This window comes from Gopherus flavomarginatus, chromosome 25, assembly GCF_025201925.1.
Source record: "Gopherus flavomarginatus isolate rGopFla2 chromosome 25, rGopFla2.mat.asm, whole genome shotgun sequence".
In the NCBI taxonomy this organism is placed as follows: Eukaryota; Metazoa; Chordata; order Testudines; family Testudinidae; genus Gopherus; species Gopherus flavomarginatus.
The window spans coordinates 10,933,087-10,959,428 of record NC_066641.1 but is presented as its reverse complement, the minus strand read 5'-3'; the positions used below and the strand labels follow the sequence as shown (position 1 = coordinate 10,959,428).

The 26,342-nt window shown below is 49.5% G+C and overlaps 1 protein-coding gene across 1 annotated transcript in view; it reads right to left on the bottom strand.

The window, feature by feature from the left end:
* SOCS7 (suppressor of cytokine signaling 7) overlaps positions 1-21,025 on the bottom strand; it is a 36,212-nt gene extending 15,187 nt beyond the window's left edge. Inside the window, exons 1-7 of the mRNA XM_050935368.1 lie at positions 20,277-21,025; positions 11,773-11,837; positions 6,959-7,063; positions 6,179-6,280; positions 5,106-5,236; positions 4,133-4,301; positions 123-251 (exon numbers count right to left, since the gene is read on the bottom strand). Of these exons, the coding sequence (XP_050791325.1) occupies positions 123-251; positions 4,133-4,301; positions 5,106-5,236; positions 6,179-6,280; positions 6,959-7,063; positions 11,773-11,837; positions 20,277-21,025 (1,450 nt within the window). The remainder of the gene's footprint in view (positions 1-122; positions 252-4,132; positions 4,302-5,105; positions 5,237-6,178; positions 6,281-6,958; positions 7,064-11,772; positions 11,838-20,276) is intronic.
* Positions 21,026-26,342: the final 5,317 nt, after the last annotated feature.

The window sequence follows — 26,342 nt, the reverse complement described above, 5'->3', positions numbered from 1 at the left end:
AGTATTGGTCAGAGCGCACGAAACCAGAGCCCAATACACACAGCTCTAGGACTTGCCTGCCTGATCACAGATCAAACACACACACACACAAAGTTGTAAGTAGTTTTAGGTGCAAGACTCACCTGGAACCCTGGATCGCAGGAAGTAAAGGAACTTCCCGTTTTTCGAGTGCATGATCGCCCTCTTTATAAACTCCACCACAGACTGGCAGCGATCCTCAAATTTGGGGTGACACCACAGACTGAAGGTTCCTTCCAACAAGAAATGTTTCGTATTACAAAGGGGTTGGCAGGGAAGAGGAGAGAGACTCTAATCTGCACTGCTCACTCATGTCCCCAAAGGACAGATAACCAAGTCACCACCATCGCTGGCGTACTCGTTGGCAATATCAACAGACAGGCCAGTGACTGGGCTACCCTCTCAAAGCTGAATTAACATTGGCATTATGGCCCATGCCCACGTCACTGACAAGTAGGCTTTTGCTTAAAAACGCCTCTAAGCCCTTGCTGTTGTAAAGACCTGAGTGTACCTGCTGCAGTGATTTCTCCATGAAACTGCAGATAAGCTTCAGCAATAGCTATGAGAGGAGTGACCTGCCCAACTGTGTCTCTGGAGGGGGGGAGGGGGGGGAGTGTGCTCTAAAGGGCCCCAACACCATCATCCCAGCAGAAGAATGCGGCTGTAGCAGGAGCACAGTGATCCAAACAGATACATCCCAGCTGTTGGAGTAAGTACCAGGGAGCCTGCGTCTCTAGACCCTTTGGCCATCACCTCTACAAGCAGGCACGGTGTGGCCCCATCTTATGACATGCTTCAGTCCAACCCTGCCCTCTCACCCTAGAGGCAAGGGTAAGGCACACAGTGATCCTTTCTCCCTTGTTGCCCTGTTGATACAATGTCTGTATTAAGCTAGGGCTGGAAGTGATGAAGCTGGGAAGAGCCAATATAGAGACAGCCCTCCCCCATCTAAGCTACTTGGAGAGCTCTCACTAGGTTATAGTTTGACCCTTAGAAGCCACTCAAGACCATTCTCTCAACATCTTTGTGCAGTGATTGGAGACAACTTTCCTCCCCGACCAAGACGCAGGCCCACCCCGCCCCTGCTTGCAGGAATGCCATCTGCGCACCCCACAGTGCCAGGTCTGCTCCTTCCCTCTGCCTGCAACACGTGACTAGAGCAGAGAGAAGAGCCCTAGCAATGGAGGAGCAAGTGCAGGGACTTAGAAGTACCTCAGGAAGGCACAGTATGGAACACAGCTTCAACAGAACAGCAGAGGGAACAGCCCCAAGAGCTACACCTAGGGCCAGCTCGACATTAGTGATGTGGGCACCAGGGCACCTACTCCAAGGTTGGTACCCCCGCGGGGCAGACCCCGAATGCAGACATGCAGGACTGGCACAGAGCAGCGCTTGCAATGCTGCAACTTAAACCACTAAGTTATCAGTAAATTCGGCTTTGCAGGCTTGCAGAGAGCACTTAAATTAGGGACTGCCCAAGGTGTAGCTAAATCAATGTAGTTACCCCAGTGCAAATTTCAGCCTTTAGGGCTTGCCTACTCATGGAATTAGTCCGGAATAGCTATTTAGTAACACTGAGCTGATAATCCCCCCAGAAGTATAGTATAAACCCCGGGTTCTAAAATCTACCTGCTTCAGGAAGATCAAAGAACAGTTTTGTCTGCATGTTGCTCAGAATGCAGGAAGTTTTTATGTAGCATGTATGCTACAGTCCGTAGGCACAAATAGATGTCCCACTGTGCCTTTTCACCCACCTGAAATCTGAAGGTCAAATATTTCCCTATTTACCACTCCTCTAGCTCAATCACTTGTCACTTCTATTAGTTTATCAAAGTGCTCAGCTCTGCAGTTTTCAGAACCGCTGTAGCACATTCAGCAGACAGCTCAGCCAATCCTAGTGTAAGTGTGGAGTTAATTACACAAAAAGGAGTGCTGGGGTCTTTCTGCAGGGCGATTGCTGGGAACTGCTGCGAGCGTGACAGGACCGTTGGAGTGGAGGGAGCTTTGGAATTCATCTTTTATATTCAACTGGGCCCCAGCGGCCCAAATCAGGGTCTCATTATACTATGCACCGTACACAAAGACATGGGGTAACATTTTCAAAACCACATTCGTTACTTAAGAGCCAAAACGCCAGGCACCTAGGAACTTAAGTCCCACTGACTTTTAATGAAACTTGGGCTCCTCAGGGTCTGTCACTTTTGAAAGTTTTATTAATGGACTATGCGCCAAACAGTTTATCATCTATGGCCCCAAGCCTGCAGAGGAGCTAAGCACATGCTTAATTTTAACCGTGAGTAATCCCATTTAAAAATCAATAAAACTACTCACATGCTAATAGCTAAGCACACACTCTAGGTGCGTTGATGAATCAGTGTCTAAGCAACTTGTGAAGGGCAGTTGGGAAAGGGGGATACAACCAGACATGTACACAGTTGCAATTGATTATGGCCACACAATGGAGGCAACGCTGAGTGAAGGGTAGCAGCCTTCCAGAAGTACCGGAACAAAGCTCTGTTAACAGAGGAATGAAGCTCTGGTAACCGAGACCTCTCACCCTTGAGGTGTGAAACCTGAAGAGCAGCAAAGGAAACTTGCTCCAGCTCTCGCTCATGGCAGGAGAGAGTCACTGTACAAGAATTTTTGTCAAGAGGGCCTCAAATTACAAATTGCTACAGCATCTGCCCTTTCCAGCTTTACGGCAAGGGACACCGTCCAAAGGGGAAGTGGGCGAGGCAATCTCAGAGGAAAAAAACCTCTTTTTATAGGCATGTCTTTAGAGGTTAATTTTGGTATCCACTGAGGTTCCCAAGTACTTTGCTGCTTCTGCACCTAGTTAAAGGCTGCTGATTTGTAACAGGGGAGTTGTAAGACCACCTGTTTTGATGGTATCTCCTCACAACACTGAGAATCTCAGGCATTTTGCTACCCTCCAGAACATTTTGTGCAGTCCCAAGACAGAAAACCACATTTGAAATGCAAATGCTTGGGGGTGGGGGGCAGTGGGCAGTACTCTTCAGCAAGATGACAAAAGAGGCAGGAAGCTGGTATGAGCAACATGCAAAGAGTTCTCAGAATAGAAAAGCCACAAGATCAAAGTTAAAACTTCAGCGTGGACATTGGCAGTTTGTACTAGCCAGATGCATGAACGCTGAAGTTCTGCTCCAACACAGTAAGTGTGAAAGTGACCAAAGGCAAAGTAACTCATCAGCAATGACATCCCATGATCACCTCCCATTTAACAGGTGAAACATCAAGACTAAATTGTCCCCAAGTTTTAGCCTTGCTAGTCTCCAACAACCAAAATAACTGAACTCTCTCATAAATTGCATCATAAGATGACGGTACAATGATTGCACACTGAGCTAGGTCTTCTATGCAGGTCAGACTTGATGATCACAATGGTCCCTTCTGGCCCTAAAGCTCTATTAATGAATCAATAAGCTTTTCCTTCATATTTTCTTGCACAGCAACTTTGTAAGTCCATTAGCTCCTTCTTAATAAGCTTCCCCAAAGTGAAGCATGCAGAATGGGCACGGAGGAAAAGGGACCAGGGGAATTTTATTATATTGCTCAGTTTCTCAATGGAGTGATGTTTGAGAAGGAGGGGGATGGGAAGATGCTGTTCAGAGGAGTTAAGGGATTAAATGGAGCATTCACAGCCCGAGACCCTCCCTCGGCCACTAAGTCTGTGATCTCTATGACAAGAACAGTCCGCAGAGATGGCTGCAACCTAGGTTGGTCTGTGTGCTATGACAACTCATGAGGTGAATGGCTCCTTATTTAGCCTTCCCTGTCATGAGAGAGTAGAAAAGGGTTTTTTGTTTTTTAATAGGATCGATCGCACATGCAACTTAGAGCCAGATATTCCCACTTAGGGCCTTCATAATAGCCTCTGGGATCAACCCACAACAGAACCCTCACTGGGGTCTGCAGTCTAGCACAGAAGCAGAGGGCAAGGTATGGCTGCATTCAGTTTCCCCTTTGCAAGCATGTCTCTGCATTGTTCTGGGCTCCTACAGACAGGTGGAGTCGCAGCGCAGAGCTGATCAGCAGATGGGCCACAGCCACATCTCAGTGAACGAGACCATTCCAAGAATCTGGCTGCGCTTACCTCTGTAGTGCTCCATTCTGGTGTGGTGGGTGATACCCTGTGATCGAAAGCTTAAGCTCAGGATGTAACGAGGGTCGGAACTGTCTCGTACCAGGAAGGATCCATCTGGTTTCCCCTTCAGCTTCATTTCTGCGTCTTCCCAGTTCATTGGTCCCCAGTACCAACCACACTACCAGTAGAGAGTGCAAAGATGTCTTCAGACTTCTGGTAAGCTAGAAAGGCACTTGCCCATTAACTGCTCCGTACTAAACGGAGTAACTCAACCATCAATGGATTCCAAGAACTGTCGGTCTTTTCTGCCCCATCCCAGCACCAGTGCGCTCCCAGGAAGAATTAACAGTTTGGCATTGTCTGTAGCTGTTGGCAAAAGCACTGCTGAAGGATTTCTTCGACAAGGCTAGTATTTCACCGCAAGACGGCAATTTACACCAAAATGCTGAACTGTTCACTAACAACCCAGCCTACACTGGGGAAAACATCTGATGCGAACCAAAGGTATCAGCCACAAGTTCCCCATAACCTGCTGCTGGGGAACACTTTAAGAGCAAACTTAGCCATGGTTACAGAAAGTCAGACCATATTAAACCATTTTGTTCTAGCTATACTAGCAGATAAACCTGTTTCATCACTCATCCAGGAAGAGAGACAGTCAATCATTGACAGCAATGAGTAAATTTCCTAACGTAAACAGGCCATCATGTCTACCACATACAAGCAACATCTCTTTACACATGTAAGCTACCAGAATAAGGAAGACATTACCCCTCTTCCAATTATATCCAAGTGCTTCTAAAGCTGGTGAGGATATACAAGTGGGGAACTGATCACTGGCAGGGCTATCATTAGGGGAACATCTTTCCTTTTGTCCTATCCCCATCTCATGCTTCCAAATGCACATGGGGGAATAATGAAGCCCATATGGCTGATCTCTGTACGAGTGACCCCAGATCTAGACCCCGCACGAAGCCTTTACCTTTTCCAGTTCTCGCAAGCTAGCGGCAAAGCTGCTCGAGTCTGGTCGGTAGAGAGGACAGTGAAGATGCTGGGTGGTCTGGCTGTTCACTGCCTCTATCGGTCTGAACGGGACGATCCGGGGAAACGCATCTGCAGGGAAACAACCAACGATGGCCGGCAACAGTCACTCATTTACAAGCAATACTGCAAAGAATAAGAGCTGCCCTCCCCAAACAGGCCCTGGATTCTAGAGGACAAAGCAGGCGCAATGAAGCCATGGCATAGAAAAAGCAGCTTTACTGATGGATGGACAGTGTCCTTGGGAATGAGGACAGAGAGGAAACCTGGGTAGCAACTCCAAGAGAAACTAATTCACTGTCTTCACCACCTATTCACCTGTGTCCCCTCAGAGGCCTGTCCATGGAAATGTCAAGGCCTTTTCACCTTTTAAAACAGATTGGAGAGGGATGTTGTTAAAGTAGCTTAGGCCTAAAATTTGACAGCTTAAAAAAGTAGACGCAGGAAACAGAAGGTTAAGTGATAGAGCTAAGTAGCTACAGAGCCCTGATGTGATTTTACTCCAGTGCTACAAAACAAGAGGTCTTTTGAGCCTAGGGAGCCAGTGTTGAGCCCTATTCCCAGAACTACGCTAACACTAGCAGACAAGAGGCCCCAGTGATCACAGAAGACACGTGTTAGGCCATGCAGTGCCTCCTGCAGCCAGTTTAGGGTTAGAGGCTGTGATTCATGCACATTCCAGTTCTGCTGAGCTGAAGGGAGGAAGTGGAGATTTGAGAGTTGCCAAATGGAAGAGGGTAACTAAGCTATTATGAGCAATGCAGACAGTCACATTAGATGTACAAATAGTTTAAAAAGGAACCTAGAGGTTTGATTCAACCATGTCCCAGTATGTAACAACGTGGGTAGACCACCAGCTCAATCTTGCATTACCTGAACTGGTCAAGGGGGCCGCACCCAACCCTTGCTATCGTTCTGACAATCAATACAGACTTCAGTAAGGTCAGACATTTGCCAGAAAAGATTAGTCCAGATCTCTGCACAACACAGCCTTGCCACTAAAACTAAGCTGACCTGGGGCATGGGGTGGAGGAGGCGGAGGCAGAGGGAAAGACTGCAGGGAAGACCCCATCGGACCCACTAGAACAGATGTAGGCAGCGTCCCACTGATATCATCTAGGAGAGAACAAAAGCAAGAGAGATTGAGAATATAGGAAAGTAAGCGAGCGGCTACATCGCCAAGCACCTGCCAATGGAGCAGGAGCAAGCCCAGTGTTCAGCTCCGTCGGCAGTGCTGAGCAGGAGGGGAAGGGATGGCACGTGAGCCAACAGCTCAGCCTTTCACTAGCTTCTCTGAAAAGCAGATATTGATGTAACCTCAGAACTTGTGTCACGCAGTATCACCTGGACACATACACCACCTCTCCTGCAAATCAAGAAGTTAGTTTCTAAACTGGCTATTTAGGGAGAATGTGGCTGGCAATATAAGATTAAGAACATCAACAGGTTTCTGAGTGTCTAACGGCAGCCCAATATGCAGCCACGTATGAGACATGCAAGTTTGCGTTTCAATCTCCAAAGCCAGGGAGTGCTGTTGAGTTAGCATGCTAAACCCGGGAGAAAGGGACAACCTCACAGTGTTCTACAACAACCCTCCCTGCCAGCTGATTCAGCAGCAGCACTGCATGTGGAATTGGAAGAAATCCTTTGCTTGGGAAGGAGAGATCAGTTTATTGGAAGGGATCCTGTAAGAGCCGGCATTGTACTCCAAACTGGAAAAACAATTCAATCCCTACCACTTACAACCACAGACATGACCAGGAAGGAAGTTCTAGGGGGATGTATGTAGAGTACCTAGCAGGCTGAGGCTTCTCCGTGGCGGAGGTGGAGGAGTCGGAGGGTGAGGCGAGGTCAGTCCTCGCTGGGAGATGTCCACATCCACTAGTGACACAGTTTCACCTGAAGATTCATGGAGAGAGACTGGTAAGAGTTTGCACCTTCTCCAGAGCATGCAAAGGGAGGAGACAGTCAAGCAGCAGGAGGTGGCTTTAGAAAGTTTTTGGAGGTCAGTTTCCACGCAGGTCAGAGGCCTCTGCTTCAGTCTCATATTAAACGCTTTCAAGTTGAATTTCCCCATTGCTCTGATTTTAAGACATTGATCAACTCTGCCCCAGCAGCCCATGGGTCAGGCTCTAAGCAAGAGGCAAGCGCGAGCAAATGGCAAATACTGATGCAGGCTTCTGAACCCAACCTAAATTCAGCATACACTGTAGAAAGTTTTTCAAAAGCACAACAGACTCAGTCATTTTGAAGGCTATTACCAGGCAAGACTTCCAGGCTGACACAGCAGACAGTGTGTTTGGGCAACTGAGGTATACAGCAGAAGGGAGTTCCAAGCAAGGAGCTGGAGGGGTTGCGTTTTGTTTAACTCTATTTGCTACATTAAACAAACCAGTGCTTGCCAATGCTTCCTAATGTGTGCGTTTCATGCACACTCCTAGGCATTTGCTAGACACAAATGGAAAGACTCCAATGGCCAAAGGCCCATCTGATGGAACGGTCAAGTTTTGGACTTAAAAACCCATTCATGTTTTTAGGTATTAAAGAGATTTTCCCACCAACCAGCCCAAGTGGAAGATAGTCAGCAATACTTCAATGGCAGTTCTTTGACCACGTTCTCTCTCTCATGATATTAACCCTCAATATGCTTCGGTGGGCACTTCTGATTTCTAGATTCAGATGCTGACCACCACAGCATTACAAAGACTCCCCTGAAGTTCTCTACAGCTTTAATGCTCACGAAATGGCTTAACAGGCCAATTTCATGCACTGGTACCTGTGACCAGATGCGATAAACCAAGGATGGGCATCTAGCAGCCCAGAGGCTGCAAACAGCCTGCCAGATCATTTTATCTGGCCCATCACAGCCCAGCTTGGGGCAGGTACAATGGCCAAGAAGGGGGGCAGGATGAGGTATTATGGAGGGAGGGCCTCTCTTACATGTAGACATGTGGGTCAGGTGATGCTGTGGTGAGAGGTAATGGGCCAGACGAGGGGTACCAGGCCCAACTCCATGGTACAGGAGTCACCACTTCAGGGTGGGTGCGGGGCTGGCTCACTCTTTAACACCCCCCAGGGGCTCCCACCTCCTAGGTGCAGGACCCAACCCCCAGGTCACACACCCAAGCCTGCCAAAGGGTTTTAGAGAATTTTGTGGCCCTCTATCATCTTAAAATTGCCCATCCCTGTCAAAAGTCTTATAGGCAACACTCCTGTTGACTTCAAGGGGAGTTTGCCTGCCAACAGCCTATAGGATCAAGTGATTTGGGGTTAAACACCTGCTTATTGCTGCAGAGCAGCCCTTAAGAGCAGCGTCCTGCTTGAACCAAATAACTGCGAGAGCTGGTCAGGCTTTTAGGTTACCTAGCTGGTATCAATCAACCCAGGTGCTCAAAGGTTCTGGACCCCCATTGCAGTGAACATGTGTTAAAACACGGCATTAAAATCAAGAAAACATCACCTAAGCTAAACTACTAATATTAAACTAAACTAACCCTAAAGCAATCCAGCTGACAAATCCACAAGTTAGTCTCACTATTAGATTGGACTCACATCAAATACTAAAAATAACCAAGCCTCATCAATTCTAAAGAGGATTCTAAGCAGGTGGCTGGCTGTGTAGTTTGAAATTGTTTAGCTGGAATTTATAAGTCAATCAAATCCATAACTTGGGGCCAGTTAAATCTCTTAATATTGAAACTGAACCATCTGAATCACAACCTCAGAGCCAATTATAAAGCTTCCTTCCCTCGATTTCAATTCTCGTGGGTGGCTAACTCCCTCAAGCCCTCTCAAGATGTAATATTTGCATTGTTGGAGCACCCAGGAACCTCAGCCAAGCACTATGTAAACACTGAACAAAAAAGGATAGCCCACTTAACAAAAGTCTGGATAAGCAGAAGTTTGACAACTCTTGTTTACTAGAAATTACAGATGGCAGAACAGAACACACTGAATAATTTTAGGAAACAAGATTGAAGGCGGTTTACTTGGGTAGCTTCTCTTTCAGGTGCCTTCCCCATGTGTGGGTGCGTGCACACCTGCTTGCCTATAGCCACACTTTCACTGCTACCCCCTAAAAATAAAGCTAAGTAAAACAAAAGACAGAATAAAAATACTTAAGGTAACGGGGGCTGCAAACGCATCAGCTCTCAGTCTTGTGGACTAGAAGCTAGCTAATTAAGCTTCCAGCATTTCCCACTAGTGGACCTCCAGGTGCAGGGAGAAACGGGAAAGGAAGGAGTGGCCTGGTAGTTGAGGTCCTGACTTCCCCATCCCAAGGTGAAGAGTCCGAGACTCTTGAACACAAGTCTCCCCACAGGTAGCTTATTGACCTGGAAGGCCAGGCAGGCTTCCTGGCCTTATCTTTGATTTCCAAGACCTTTGGACAAATCAGGTACAAGGCCCCATGCAATTTGGTCCAAGCAGGTTCTAATTAGGTCATCCTTAGTGAGTGTCAATTTTTGGAAAAGTCCCATTTAAATCAGCAAATAAAAAACTACCTGGTGTTTTGCATAAGAGAACCTGACGTCTACGAGCAGACAAAGATATCAATAATCCAGACACAAGACCGTGCCAACTTCCTCAAATGGTCTCAAGTAAGTGAAAAGAACTTGAGATAACACTGTCTCCAGATTACAAAAAGTTTAGCTATTTAGAAGAGTTTTGTCAATTGGAAAAACCCAAGTAACAAAATCAGTCACATTCATTCATTCACCGGCAAAATTAAAAAGTGATTTCAAACTTGTGATCAATTTAGTCATTTCCAGTTTCTTCTCTGCAATTTCTCGGGAGAAAAGTTACTTTAAAACTCATCATGAAGCCCATTAAAGTTTTAATTTCTTAAAAAGGTTATACAAGGTTTGTATTCCCATGCATGCTCTCTCTCACACACAGTGAAGATCCCAGGCCACTGGCAACAGCTGGGGAGGTGGTGTTAGCAGTTCGGCTTTGTCAATCTCTGGTTTGCAGAATGAATGCACATTCTGCACATCTATGGGAAGCTAGGCATGTTTCGGAAAAAAAACCAAGTGTGTGCTGCTACCATAATATTAAAATGACTTCTGTGGGGGTCTCAACTCATGAGGAAATGGAGACAATGAAGCGCTATGGCTTGAATTCTCCCCAATCTTTGTTTGTGGTGTTAGCTCAGCTCACTGACAGAACTAAAAGCTCGGAGGGGGCAGAATTATTTTTTTTAACAAGTTCCAGGCAAGGTAATAAAATGACCTTCAAGGTAGGCAGCTCTCGGCACTGTCACTGCTCAGCACAAAGGTCAGCCAGAACCCTATAAAGGGACATCAATATGTGCGTGCTCCTCCTCCTCTCAGACACCAAGCCATATGCAATTTCCAATCCCACCTACCAGATACTTTCAATGCACCCATCACCATATTAGCTGGGTTTCTATTGATATCTGTATCAAGAAGCAAATGGGATATGCAGGAAGCCCTTTGCTTTTATTTATAGCCAGTCTGATCTCAACCCCATACCAACCAAAGCTCTGGGCACCTGAGAAACACTTAAAACCACAATACTGAAGTTGTAGCCTACATGGTCCGAAGCCAGCAGCCCCCTTCTTACACCACACGTTCCCAGACAGCAATTCCACTATAGCACTGCCTCAGCCCTCCACCAAGGCCCATGCAAAGTCTGCTGGTTTGAAACATCCCTTAAAGGTTAATAGATTCGGGCCACTACAGACCAACATGCTGGGGAGAAGCATTCCAAAGAGGGCCCATCACACAGAATATGACCTCCAGCCCATTTGCTCTTTTCCACTCAGAGATCAAGCTCAAGCACCCACCTAACACCACTATAGCATTTGGTCATGGGGAGAGGTAGTTTCAGGCAGGACAGGCACAGGAATCTAACCCTTCTCAGCACCCAATGGATAAGACACTGGCTCACGGCAAGCTTCTCTAACAGCAGGCCTTGATTCTGGATTCGGTTGTGCACAGCAACTGAAGTAGAGCCACTTGTTGGTGCAGGAACACACTGTTGTGATTGCACAGTGCCTAGGACAGGGTCCTGGTATGTGACTGGTGCTCTCCATTACAGACATCTGCACTGATGCAACTGCACCAGTACAAAACCCACTACAGAAGTGTTGCTTGCACCAGGGTGAAGATTCCTGCTTTTAAACATGTTAGGTCACACTGGTTATACTGCTGTGGCTACAAGTGCCAGCATATCTAATGAAGACAGCCCTTTGTGTGCTAGGATCACAGTTCAGACTCCCATTGCCCTTTCAACAGGGGAAAATAAAAAAAAAAAAGCAGAATGAGGAGCTGTCTTCTTCAGGGCTGGTCTACACAGACTCGCTTCCGATTAACTGTTCCTGTTAAGGGCGTCCCACACAGGCATTTAACAAGGAACAGTTATTATGCTTTGAATTCATACCCTACCTTTACCCACATTAACATCCCAGCGCCGACAAGTCTTACACTGGGTTCTTGTTTTAGGGGGTTGTGAGATTATAATTTCTGGTGGATTGTATAGCTCTTAGTAGATGAACAGAAAGGAAATCTTAATTATCTGTAATTAAATCTAAAGAGTAACACACCTGAAAGTGTAAAATAAAGTATTTCACTTCTTTTTATCCTTACCTGTGAAGAGGGGGCTGAAAGCAACCGGAGAAAAGGCACTTTGAGTTCTTGTCAATCGGGGTTTCCTATTCAGAAAGAGAAAGAGCTAATGAATTAAAAGTAGCAATTCTTCCTCAGCTCTGGAAAAACTGTTCAGCTTGATCTTCTGAAAAGCTGGCAGAGCCTAGTCACTATGCTTGCAATGCAGTTTAAGACTTATGAGAAAATGTATGCAACTATTAAGCCAAACTTGCTCTAGAAAAAGTACAATCACCAATACACAAAGCGAAGTCTCAATCTTCATACCACATCTCTAAATGGATAAGTAACAAGTTAATTTCAGGAGGAAAGTCAGTTAGAGCAAATACACTCCAACTTGAGTCGCACAGGCTATTTCAAACTGAGACAATGCTATGTTGAGCTAATTCTTTCCCCAGGTTGGCCATTACATCAAGATGCCTTAGTGAAACACACATCACCAAGACAGAGTTACAGGTTACATGTGGCATGCCAGACCAGTTAACTCTGCATTGACATTCACACGACACGCAAGTGTCACGTGAGGTACACAGCCTTCTTGAGACAGTTTGAAAGATCAGGTGAACTGCGGAAAAGCTGCTCTCTAAGCCCATTCAGCTACATGGAAACGTAGCTAAAACATACCTCTGAGGACTCCTGTAAAATTTCCTTTCCAAAATTTACCTAGTACGAGGCCTACAAGTTTAGCCACGTACTACCACTGCCCAGTGAAAATTAGCCTGTACAGTATCCTTGACTGAAGGATCCTGAAGGGCTTTGCACAGCTGGGTATTATCACCAATTAACATAGGAGAAACCAAGGCTGAGTAGCTGTGACTTGCTCAAGATCCAAGTCCGTTGCAGAAGTGGGAACTTGAAACTCAGTCTCCCTTTCAAGGCTCTCATCTAAAATCTAGCTCTTCGTGCAAGAGGTGATCTTGCAACAGTAACGACAGAGTTAAAAAGTGGTCAGAATTCTCTAACTTGATCCCTTGCTTTATACTTGAAAGTATTATTTATAGACAGCCCAACCACAATTGTATCTGAGCACAGCCCGTGCTGACCATGAACTGTTTAAAAAAAGGCTCCAACAGGCAGGCCGGCTGGCTTACAACCTCACAGGAAGCAGGTTTTTTTGTCCACAACAAATAAAGAAACTAGCCTGTTTAAAGCTTGCTTTACAGAAGTTTAGTTTCATGCTAGAGGCTGCAAGACAAGGTTCCTGTGTTGGGGGTAAGAAGTACAGGGCTGCTACTTGAGTGTTTCCAGGCAAATCAAGCCTGAATCTTGGCCTTTGTGCAAGACATAATCTTAAAAGTGTGCTACAGAATTCTAACTAAGTGGTAGCTTCCAGTATGGCAGACAGCAAGCTTAATACTAGAGCATTATCTTAACAAGACTCTACCCAACTGCTGGCCACTTGAAAGATGTCGAATGCACTACTCCGGAAATCCCCCCCCAGGCCAGATGAGTCAATTACTTAGTGCCATGCTTCACAATTTAAGAGCAGTGCCATTCAAACAAACATGGTTTTCTACATTCAGCCTTGCAACATTGACATGAAGATTTACCAACCTAGACATAAGCCCTTCTTTCCCATCCTTACCATGATGGAAATGCCAATATTTTACTTGCCCATCCAGGAGAATCTCTCACCCTGGGCAAGCGGGATTTTACAAGGCTGACTTGGTAACTCTCAAGCTCTCTTCACCTCCATTTTTAGATTTGCAAGGAGGAAGCGCTCTCCATAATCTGAATGCTTCCCTTAAATCCACTAAAAGGTTTTGCCTGTGTTCTTTGGCTGTCCTATCACAAGCCTCTTAAGATGCTAGCCAGTTTCAGAGAAAGTTAGCTGTCTCCCATCTTCTGCAAAGTGTTAAGCTGCACAGAATATCAATTTAACCAAGTTTTTGGAACATTGAAATCTAAGCTCCAGTTTTGTATTACCAGGCATTAAAAACTGTTAGATTGCAGAATATGCAAGTATAATCCTGCCTTTACTGCAGGGCATACAAAATTCTGCTGCCATTTATACCTGAGTAACTTCATTGACTGATGGGGTAGCACAGGTGTGAAGGAAGTATTCCCTTCTAGTTTTGCAAATAAGGACAGTAGTGAGAAATACTCCTACCATTTAGATACTGATCACTTCTATGGAATCACTTAAAACCAAAATAGTTTGGAATTAAACTTCTAGCCATATATTATTGAAGCCCTATTTCATCCTTAGAGGAATGAATAGCACCGAACAAACATTTTAGACCTCTGTGCCATTACCAAAACGGCTACATTTTTACGCTACTATTCTATAATCACGTTGAAAAAAAAGCACCATGTGTTATTTCTCACTTCTAGATCTGCAGTGGGGTCAGATCCAGAAATGATTCACAAGGACTGGACTCTGCTACATTTCACTATTAAACTCAAATGATCTCTTCTAACATTTCCTTTTCCTCTTCTCCTCAAGCACAGCAATGGTCTCCAAATGATGGTGGAAAATATTAATAGTAATCAAGTGTGACCGTCATCAGAACACCGCTGCCTCAGTTTAACTTATTATTGCAAAAGATCCCTTAAGTGTCCTGAGGGAGCCATATGTTGGCATTATGGTGAACAGGGCAGTTGCTAAAGAATGCTAATGATGGAATTTCCAAGCAGCTCACATGGCACGAACGCAAGTCTGAGCATCAGATGAGCCATATCAAATATCATAGATGACATGGCTAAGATGGGGTATCTTTAAATCATTAGAGATCAGAGGAGAAGAGTGTTTTAGGTTCAGTTGTCCATCATATCAGTAGCAGCTGAGACAATAGCCATGAGAACTCATTGTTCTGTAGTAAGTTAGGACAAGGTGACTTAAATCTTTTCCATTTCCAGTTTCTGTAATTGGTTCCAGACAGGCAGAGATGGTAATAAGTTAAATTGGCTTAGATCAAAGTCCTAGCCAGTCAGCCCCACTGGGGTCATGTGACACCTTCTGCATATGAATGCATAAAGGAATGTTAGAAGTGACTGTAAAAAAGATCAAATCCTTGACCGTGGGCAGATGCTGCTGGCCAGAGCTATATGTGAACTAGCTATTGTAAACCGGCTACAAGACTTGGGCCCGGGGCGGCTCTAGCCTTTTTGCCACCCCAAGCCAGCAGCACACCTGCAGGAGGGTCCCTGGTCCTGTGGAGCGCCTGCGGGAGGTCCGCCGGTCCTGCAGCTTCAGCATACCTGCTGCCAAATTGCAGCCGAATCCGCAGACCTCCCGCAGGCAAGCCACCGAAGGCAGCCTGACTGCCACCCTCACAGAGACCAGCAGGCAGCCCCCCACCGCTTGCCACCCCAGGCACATGCTTGGAGCACTGGTGCCTGGAGCGGCCGCTGCTTGGGCCACAAGCCTGCAACTGGATTCATGCAACTGCAACTGAATTCTCTTATTGAAGTCACTGGGACTCTGCCTGTGCAGATGCAGTTGCAGGATCCATGCCTAACTCTGCACTCACATGTTGAATATGAATGGAGCAGTGGTGCGCAATGGCTTCGGAGAGCCATTTCTGTGATGCAGCATTTATATATCAATGCTCAGGCCCAAAGGCAGGAATGTTGCCATGGGTATCCCTAAATTTTGTTGCAGTCAGGGGCGGCTCTACCCATTTTGCCGCCCCAAACACAGTGGCACGCAGCGGGGGGCACTCTGCCGGTCGCCAGTCCCACGGCTCCGGTGGACTTCCCGCAGGCACGCCTGCGGCAGGTCCACCAGAGAAGCGGGACCGGTGGCCCCTCCGCAGGCATGCCTGCGGGAGGTCCACCGGAGCACCCTGCTGCCCTCCGGGCGAATGGTAGAACGCTCCCCCGCAGCATGACACCCCAAGCACACGCTTGGCATGCTGGGGCCTGGAGCTCTGGTTGCAGTCAAAGTCTACCCCAGTTCATCAGAACAGACTATTGATCTTAGATAATGGGGTCAGTTTTCCTTTCAACTTTTGCTACATTTACTAAGCAGAGTTGCAACATGGTCCCTCAAGGAAACTGGATGCTATGGATTGCCTGGGCTGCAACTTCAAATACTGGGGATTCTGCTTAGCAGTAACTTTTAAGAAAAAGTCGCACTGGGTAAACACCATTCTGCAGTATAGAGACAAAATGTCTAAGCGTCAGTGTCTTAGAACAGAAATTATTTGGGAAGGAGGAAGGGGCCAAGAGTCAGATATATTGACAGGAATCTGCCTGAAATCTATGTAGCAAGTCCAGGAATAGCAGCCTTTGACTGGATCAAAAGTCAACTTTGAACTAACAGGAGAAGCTTTCCCCTTAGACCGCTGCAGCCTCTTCCCCAGTCCTAAAGTTAGTCTTCATGGAACTGGTTTTTCCCCAAAAAGTCCTGAGCAGCGATATAATCTGGTCAGGTGAGCCATCTGTGACTCACTTTAAATGCCATGTCTATACTAGAAAAAGTTTATTTTAACCTGTTAGCTAACAAATGTCAAAACCCTGGTGCAGACAAGGCATGCTGCAGTTTTAACATGCTTTAGCTCAGGGGCAGGCAACCTATAGCACATGTGCCAAAGAGAACACGAGCTGATTTTCAGTGGCACTCACACTGCCCGGGTCCTGGCCACTGGTCTGGGGGGCTCTGCATTTTAATTTAATTTTAAATGAAGCTTCTTAAACATTTTAATACCTTATTTACTTTATATACAAAAATAGTTTAGTTATAGATTTAGACTTAAAGAAAGAGACCTTCTAAAAATGTTAAAATGTCTTCCGGGCACGTGGAACCTCAAATGACAGTGAATAAATGAAGACTCAGCACATCACTTCTGAGAAGTTGCCGAGCCCTGCATTAGCTGATTGAGGTAAACCCGAAGGGAGAGCATAGGATTTACCTCAACCAACCAACACATAAACATGCCTTGTTTACACTAGACTTTTCACAAGTGTTAAAGACTCCCCTTTTCTCCTAGAGAGGACAAGGGCAAAGAACCAGCAGTCTGCACAAAACACTGCTGGCCATGAGGAACCTGCAGATATGGGCATCCTCAGGAGAGCAACTCAGCTAAGCAGTGCAGGTGAACTGGTATCTTGAGAAAGGAGACCCAGCACACAAGTTAGAAAACCTAAAAAATCTTCCATACTTTGAGGCAACTTGGGAGAAGGAGAAAAGACACCATAACACCTCAGACGGGAGGTTAAGCTAACAAAATAGGGGGCAGAAACAGCAGTAAGAACCCTGCTGCTGCCCCAGTGCTAAAGCACAGTGGGTCCAGCAAGTATGGGCAATGCAGTACGTGGTTCCCTGAAAGCAGCCTCTCTTCCTTCCCACTTCTGCACAGAAGCAGATTGTGCCCATAAGGTTGCAGGCGTGGTCAGCAACCCACCACCCTAAGCCACTCTTCTTCACTGGCACGAGATGGCATAAAGCTCAACTCTCTAGTAGCTAGCAATGGATGCTCCACTATGAAGCCTCCTGGCGAGTAGGGGAACTGGAACAAAATACAGTGATGCACCTTCTTTCCTATCCCTCACAAGGAGAAATCCATGAAAAAGTGCCCATGTGAACAGAAGGCACAGTTCAAACCTAGACCTTTGAGAGGACTTGTGAACTTTGATTCAGCACATTGAGCTAATCTTTGTTAAAATACTGCCTAATGTGTGCAACAGAATCCCCATGCATGTAAGAGTTGGAAATTGTAAGAGCAGTGACCATTAAATTCTCCTACAAAAGGAAGAATCCAAGTGGCAGTATGTTCCTTCTGATCGAAATCTGTTAAAATGTAACTGCTAATTTCACACCACTTTATTTCATTTCTCAGAAAACATAAAGCCTTCCAGTTCTGGTCAACAGCAAGAACAAGGAGTGAGTGAATAAACCACAAGTACATTAGCAAAATAATGTCATGACAAACAAATGGAATCTCTCTGCCATCTAAGGCCCACTTATGGTAAATAGAGCTTGTAAGCCACAGCATAATGCAGCTTCAACATCCCACCTGTAAAGAACCACCAAGGCTCATCTCAGGAGTGCATTAACAGTACTTAAGGCTCAAACACATTGACCAGCGTTAAGTGGTAACAAGCTGACACTGCAATTTAGCCAAGAAGTTTAGGCTATATGATCTCAGAGGCTAACTCATGACATCCTCTATTTAGAAGCAGCCAGTAATTTCAGTCTCCCAGCCTACGCCAGTAAGGTGAGCAAGATTTTTGGCATATTGGCTGCATAGTTACCATAATCTGGTGCTCTGGGCCACAACTCTCCAAAGGTTGTATGCTACTCGCTCCTGAGATGTTGGGAGATTTTCTTGCTCACCCATCATAAATTCTTAAACTACGCCCTTCTATAAGTCCTCTCTTCGCAAAAGGACTTGCATTAGGCCAATCAATTCTCCTGGTCAAGGACTAGACTGTTTCCAGAGTCCATTAAATGCTGCTCCTGGGCTGACCAGAAACTTCCTTGAGATCTCAGCAAGGCACTCCCTGCCTCCCCACCGACAAAAGCCAAGTAATGTCACCTCTACAGCATCCCCAGCCGCAGAAGCGAGCATGTAGCCTCTGCAGTGCAATGGAAGCTTGGAACTCCAAAGCCCACATGGTAACATGGAGAGCAGAGAACAGGCCACCATGTGAGCCCCTTTTGGTCCCATATACCTCACTCCTCCTGCCGAAGCAGTTTTCGTTTGTCCCTATTAACTTATGGTTGTCACAGGAACAAATACAATCTCACTGGATATGCAGAGCTCACATGTGACTATTCCTACTCCAGTGCTGAATATTATTGCTGAAGTCATATTGGAAGTTGCCCAGGAGAACATAAGGCTCATTCTTTTGAGAACACTGTTCAGCTCTACAATTCTTATCATCAGTGGCTCACGAGATAGATGCTGACTTTAGCATCCCAGGAATAAACAAAACAGAACAGTTCAAACACTGGCTCAAAACCGTGAAGTCACCTGCTGATGGAGACAACAGCACAGCTAGTATCACCAAGTCTACAGTAAAATTGAGATTGTGATACTAGTGCTTCCTAATTTTTGGACAAAAAGAGGGAGGTTGTTTAGTTGGTGTTAAGAAGCCACTCTACACTGAATGGTTGCTTAGAATGTGCGCTAACAGCTTATGCTAAACACCCTGTTCCACCTCATATTTAGCTGTGATGCTGGGACTATCTTTCTCAGACCTGAAGAAGAGCTCAGCATGGCTCCAAAGCTTGTCTCTCTCACCAACAGAAGTTGGTCCAATAAAAGCTAACACCTCCCCCACCTTGTCAATCCAAGTACAAGACAAGAGACAAGACAGCAAATGGAAACAGACAAATAGATGGGGGTAGGAAACAATGAGACAGTACAGGCCAGCACAACAGGCTGCAGTCTCAGCACGCTCCAAGCCCAGCCAATGTCAAGTTTTTTTAGGCATGCCATGACTGCAGTCACTAAGCGAAGAGCTGCAGTTAGAAAGCTCTAGCAGTAATCAATGGCCTGATGAACTAAACCTTCTTTAATGAAGAAGTTCTGCCCTGAGGATGCATACACCCAATACTACAACTGAAGAACCCAAAAGCCCATGGCTCATTCTTCTGGATATTTAACAACTATTCCTTCCCAGGTGCTGCTCCCAAAGCATTGCTGGGAGTGTATTCCTGCTTACACCTGACCTCCGTTGGTGGGAATGCTGAGCCCCTCAGAGCAGGGATTTAACAGCAACAAGCACGATATTGGATATACATAAGCCATGCCCTCCTTGGATCTTTGTGCTGAGAACCCACTCATCGTGCATGCCTGCCTGCCCATGGAGCTGAATAGGCATGCTGTTGCATAGGCATGCCAACCTCCTTCTGTCAGCATACCCCTGCCCCTCCTGGTGAATGGACACTAAGGCACCCTTCTGCCCCACACCATGGCACACACTTGCCATCTCCCATACCCCCCTCCCACCCTTACAGTGAAAGCACAGAAGCTGCATGCCATGTTATATATCCCTCTCCCTCCCTTGCATTAAAGGTGTACACCCCGGCATACACACCCCTCCCCAGTATGGCTTCTCGGAACCCTTGCAGAAAGAGCATAGGGCAGTCTGTAGCCTGGCCTCATTCCTCACACCCTTAGGCCAAGAGCAAGCGCACAGGTTGTTGCTATTTGCATGCACCGCCACCACCTCCATACTCTTGACATCTGCACCCACAAGCCCACTCAGACCCTTGCCTGGAAAACAGACCCCGAATGCACCAAGAACATGACGGGGGCACCCCCAGAGCCCCTGCTCCCTCTGAGAGGTCAGCAAGATGCAGCACAACCACTGCCCGTGCCCCCTGACGTCTCGTGCACCCGGCGCCTCACACCCCCGTGATTAGTGCATGGCTGCTGTAGGCCTGCCCCCCCAGCCTCCCCCCCCCCCAAACAGCCCCAGCCCACCCCCTTGGGCATTCCCTGCCCCAAGCCTGCGGAGCCGACCAGTGCCCTGCCCCCCTAGCACCGGAGAGCCCCCAGTCCCGAGCCTGCCCCCCTCTCGCCCCCCCTTACCTGCCCGAGTCCTGCTCCCGGCCCCTGGGGCTGGACACGTCGGTCAGGCTCCCGCCCGAGGCGGGCAGCTCCCCCGAGCGCCTCCTGCCGGCGGCGGGCTCCCCCCCGGCCGAGGAGCCGCTGCAGCTCTTGGTGCGGAAGAAGCGGCTGAGGCGGATTTTGAGCGAGCCCTTCCTAGCGCCGGGGCCGCCTCCCCCGGGCGGCGGCTGGGCCCGGCCCCCCGGCCTCCCTCCCACGCCGGCCCCGGCCCGGCCCGGGCTGCCCAGATCCTCCTCGGAGCCGCTCTCGGCCTCGTCGGGCTCCAGCGCCTCCAGCACCAGCAGCGCGTCGCTGGTCTCCTCGGCGGCCGGGCCCCCCGGCGCGGGCAGCAGGCTGAGGCAGGGGCAGCCGCCGGGCCCCTTCCCGCGCTGCAGCTCCAGCGCCGCCAGCTGCAGCTCCAGCCCGGCCGGCGGGAGCCCCCCCCAGCGCGGGTCCGCCTTGGGCTCCAGGGCGCAGCGGTGCCGCGGGCAGAGCAGCTCCGAGGGGCCGGGCCCGTCCCCGCCCGCCCCCCCCGGCCGCCCCACCTTGCGGAACACCATGAGCTGCGGCGGCGGGCGGGAGCCCCTCAGCGGCGGCGGGGACCCCCCGGCCGCGCCGCCCTCCGAGCCGCCGCCCGGCTGCGGCCCGGCCCCATAGCCCAGCAGGCGGCTGAGCACCCGGTACGAGGCCGCCGCCGCCTCCTCCCGCTCCCGGAGCTCGGCCCGCTGCATCCCTCGGGGAGGCGCCTCCCCCGCCGCCGCTCCCTGCCCGCTCCCTCAGCGGGTGGCCTGCCGCCGGCCACGCCCCCTCACTTCCGCCGCAGGCCCCGCCCCTTCCGCCGGCCCCACTGCAAGCCCCGCCCCAGGCCTCACCCCTCACCTGCGTCCCTCGAGCGACGTTAGCGCCGACGTCCCTAGGCCCCACCCCTTAACTACGTAACTTGCCTACGTCACCCCGACTCCAATAGGCCCCGCCCACAACCAAATACAGGCCGCGCCCCCTTCCCTAGGCCCCAGCCCTGTTCCAGCCTAGTGTGGCTCCGCCCTGTCTCCGATAGGCCACGCCCTTACCAAAACCTAGGCCCCACCCCTTCTATGTTAAGCCCCGCCTCCTTCTGATTCCTCCCCCCCCCCCATCAGCCCTATGCCCCCCTATCCTTCTTCCTGGCACTGAGCCTGATGGCTGTTGTGCTGGGCACTGTCTGTGGGGTGGGGCTTAGCCTGCCCTCTGATTTCCCCTATCCAGCCCATCACTGTGCTTGCCGATTATGGCGTGATGTGACACTGACCTAGGGTGATCAGACAGGAAGTGTGAGAAAGCAGGATAGGGTGGGGGGTAATAGGTGCCTATATAAGACTAAGCCCCAAATATCAGCACTGTCTCTATAAAATCAGGCCTTCTGGTCACCCTACACCAGGGGTTCTCAAACTGGGGATCGGGACCCTTCAGGGGGTCGCAAGGTTATTACATGAGCTGTCAGCCTCCACCCCAAACCCTGCTTTGCATCCAGCGTGTATAATGGTGTTAAATATATAAACAAGTGTTTTAATTTGTAACGGGGGGGGGGTCACACTCAGGCGTGCTGTGTGAAAGGGGTCACCAATACAAACGTTTAAGAACCACTGCCCTACACTGACTGGTCTCCTCTGATTCCCCCGTTATGTTTCCTTTTCCATCAACCACCTTGTCCACCCATCTGTGGTCTTAGGCCCCCAGTATTGCAAGTCATTCTGCAAGGGCAGCTCAATGCAGCCTCAGTCACTGATGATCCATTTGCAGGATCAGGGCTTAAAATCTCCCCCACTATCCATTCCTATCTCTCATCCCTGCTCACACCAAAAATATAACTGGGTTCAAAAAAGAATTAGCTAAGTTCATGGGGGACAGGCCCCTCAATGGCTATTAGCTAAGATGGTCAGGGATGCAACCCCATGCTCTGAGTGTCCCTAAACCTCAAACTGCCAGAAGCTGGGGCTGGATGACAGGATGGAGCACACAATTTGCCCTGTGTTATTCATTCCCTTTGAAGCATCTGTCACTGGCCACTTGTCAGAGACAGGATAGTGGCTGGCTGGACCATTGGTCTGATCCAGTATGGCCCTTGTTATCTTCACTTGGCCTAGCTCACCATTCTCCCCATATCCCGTCACAGCTGTCTCCAGACTCCCTCCTCCCTCTCGGCTCTGTAACCCTAGGCCCCCCCGCTGCCTCAGTCCCTCCCAAAGCATTAGTTAAGGTCCTTATTCAGAACCAGTAACATTGCTCCTCGATCCCATCTGCTCCTCACCAGGGCTAGTTCCTGACTCGGAGCCCCAAATGCTGTAGCTGAAAAGAGGAGCGTTCATCAAGCACTTACAAGTCCAGCAGAGATTCAGCCCCTTCACATCTCAATGGAGCAAGTGCCAGAAAGGCAGTGTGACCTAGTGGGTAGGATGCTGCTCTTAAACTCTGGGGACTTGGGGTCTAGTCCTAGCTCTGCCATTGACCAACGTATGTGAGCTTGGCTGAAGTGGCATGGGCGGGAGAGGAGTCTGCCCGGCCCCCTGCCCATTCAGTGGCAGCTGGGAAGAGTAGACAGGATCAAGGGTGATAGCCAGACAGATGCCAGGAGCTCAGACAGGAGACAGGGCTGACCACAAGCACCGTCCCTGCTGCCCATAGAGACACCCCTTTACCCAGCCCTTTGCTCCCCTGAGCTGTTGTCTATACAGATGCCCTGAGTGCACCCCCAGCCCCTCCTCTGGACTCATCCTGAGCTGGAGTTAACTCCTTCCTGCCCAAGAGGTGCTGCACAGAATCTGGCCCCCAATAATTCCATAGACAGGAGCAGACCCAGATCCTCCCCCCTGGGAGTTTCGTGCCGAGTTGAGGCTCTGGGGTCTAAGTGTTGATACAGTTTCTGTCCTGGCTGCTGAGCACCTGCAAAACACAACCCCTGGAAATCCAAACTGAGCTACGTAAAGGAGGAAACTGAACATGGGCTAACGTTAGCAAAGCGGGTAGTTGAATGTAACAATATGGAACTTTACAGAAAAGGGGCTGAATGGAAACCAAAGCTCAGCCCAGCCTTGCAGCTGGGGTAATGGAATGGAAAAAGCAATTCACTTTCACATCATTACATGTGATTTGAGTGAAGTGACCAAAATGCAAGAGCTGCATTCGGAGAGAGTTAAGTTGAGCGCGGGGGGAGGAGACACGCAGCTTTTCTCAGCAGCCCAGATCCCTTTAAATGATGATAGACGTTAGACCCAGCAGCGCCACTGACTGCCCAGTTGGCTTAGGGTTGGCACTCGAAAGTGGCCGTTTCAGCCCAGTCGCGTTTCTGGGAGAAGGATTAAGGGCAATTCTCTGAGGATACCAGCGAAGGAGGGCATGAAACAGCAGCAAAAGCAACTAGGGAGACATTTTCCAAAGCCCCCTTATGACACACGGCACTGGATTTTTCAGGGTTGGGTCAGCTCCCTTCGGACAAATGCTCTGCTCTGATTGCAAACTTCCATCTCCCAGGGCAGGCCACGTCGGTCACGAACATGATCCCCATTTCACAGACAGGGAAACTGAAGCACAGGGTGGGAGGGTGAAGACTTGCCCAAAGTCACCCAGCCCCGCTTGCTGGACTTACACACCTAGGCTTTAACCACTAGGCTGTGCTTCCCACTCCCGTTAACTGCTTCCCTATAAGAGTGCAAAGGGGCCCCATGCCACATCACACAGGGAGAAGTGCAGATTCAGTCAGCAGCCCCCCAGTGCATGTCTGTTTCCCACCTGGGACCCTGACTCCATGGAAAAAGGCTCCTGACAGTGTACGTGGTGTTGTTGCAGATACGCACCTAGATCCAGCAGCCCTCTCAGGGTGCCAAGCAGGACAGGCTGCTCAGTCCACGTGAGCAGGAGATAGGCACCAGACATAGACAAGGGAGATGCAGCATCTTCTTTGTGCTGAGGAGGAGCGTAGCTGCTTGCTCCCCTCTTAGGTCTCTCTCCTGCTTTGAGGCAGCATTGCCCAGGGTCCCTGTGCTCCCCATCACTTTGTAACTTGCAGGCCTGTGGGCCACACTCTGCCCCTGCACCATCAGGGCCAAGCCTGCCCTGTGATCTTGCAAGTCAGGTAACCCCTCTGTGCCTGGGGTGTCCTCTTTGTAAGACATGGGGCTGACCTGCCTCTCGAGGGGGCTGGGCGGCAGCATTCCTGTGTGCAGAGTGCTTCGAGAACACCCAGGGACCGGTGCTTTGCTGCAGAAAGGTGTTAAAAGGAAAACTGAGTTGTAGCGAGGATCTGCGTTTGCTTCCTGGCTCCCCTACAAGTTGTGCGGGGCCAGATCTTTCAGAATTGCTCAGACTGTTAAGAAATGAGCTCTTCTCGAACCTCTGGCCCTGGCTGTGGGTGCTCGAAAAATCTCGTCCTTAATCGATCTGTGCCTCAGTTTCCCCATCTGTAAAACAGAAACCATAATATTCCACTGATCCTGCCCCTTGTCTGTTCAGACCACCAGCTCTTCCAGGTGGGCCCTGTCTCTTACCATGTGTCTGTGCCAGGCTGAGCACCATGGGGCCAGATCTCAGGTGGGGCCTTCTAGGCTGTACTGCAACGTAGCTAGTAATTGCCCTGTGAATCCAGGGGGAGGGGTTCTCCAGGGAGGGTCTCTAGGGCCAAGGTCTCTCTCCTCCTTCATCAGAAGCCGAGTGATTCCAATGTAGTTTCTGTCACTGCCCCATGGCAGCGCCACCTTTGCTATTTCAATATGCACCTGGGCATGCCTGCCCCAGGGCACAGCGTGGGCTTTATGGCTGCGCATGCCAGCACGTCCCTGCCGGGGGGCGAAGGGCTGAGAACTGGACACTTGGGGCAGGAGTGACTATGGGCATGTGGAGTTAATGGGAAAGGGGATTTCTGTGATGTAACAGCGCCCTCCGGTGACACAAAGCCAAGTGGCTGGGCAAGGTGAAACCCTGCAGTACTTGGGTGGGTGGGTGGGTGAGTGGGTGGGTCAGGGGAGTCCTCTTGCGGGCGATGTTCAGCCGTCTCCAGCCAGGTCATAAAGCCTTTGGAGCTTCTGGGGGTTCAGGTTCATCCTTCTCCAGGAAACCTGCTGCATGGGACATCCTGGTGCATTTGCTCTTCCACGGATTTTGATGAGATTGGAGCTGCCGTCAGCTCCGGCAGATGGGGGGAGCCGGGCCGGTGGGCAAGCAGCCAAGCTGAAAGACTTTCCCCGGACGCCCCATCACCCTTCAGTTCAACACTTCTGGGCCTGATCCAGTGGCCGGCACTATGCGAGCCGATGGTGGACACAGCTGGGCTTCTGCTAAGGAGGCTCTCTAGGGAACAGTTCGCACATTCCCACCTAAGCCGGTCTCCCAACACCAGGCCGTGGGTGGATGGTGCCAGTCCCAGTCCTCCTCCCCATCAGCCTGACACCAGTGAGATTGAGCCGGTGCTGCTCATTGGCTTGGGAATCACGCCATGGCGAGCGCTCCAGAGCCCGCTGGGCAAAAGCGTCGTCGTGACGGGCCCAGGGCCAAGCCTGCAGGCCCTCGTCACGGGGAAAGCGCTAGACACTCTCTCCAGCTTTGTCACTGCTGCCGATCCACCGCCTTGGCCCCGGTTTTCCTCCTTGCTCGTTGCGGGGATTCCACCAACAAACCAAACGCCATTAGCTGCATGCAGGAGCACCCCGGGTGAAGTCAATTGGCCGGACAAGTTCAAGCAGAGGGGGCCATCGGGGTGTTAAAGCCAGGAGCGTCAGCGCTCGCAAGACTGCAGCAAAGGTCCTTTTCCACAGAGCCGAGGGCCTGGCTGATAAACGTGCCGGCCCGGCTGAATGACTCGACGTGACATGACAGCGCTACCCTCGGTGTGCTGATGGGGAGTCAGCAACGGGAGCTGGACGCACGGGCTAGCCGCTGCAGCACATGGCCATGCTTCAGGAGATCTGGATCCTCTTCCTGGCTCTGCCACTGACTCGCTGTGGGACCTGCGGCAAGTCACATTGTGCCTCAGTTTCCCTGCCTTCACAATGGGGAACGGGCTAGCTAGGCGGCAGATCA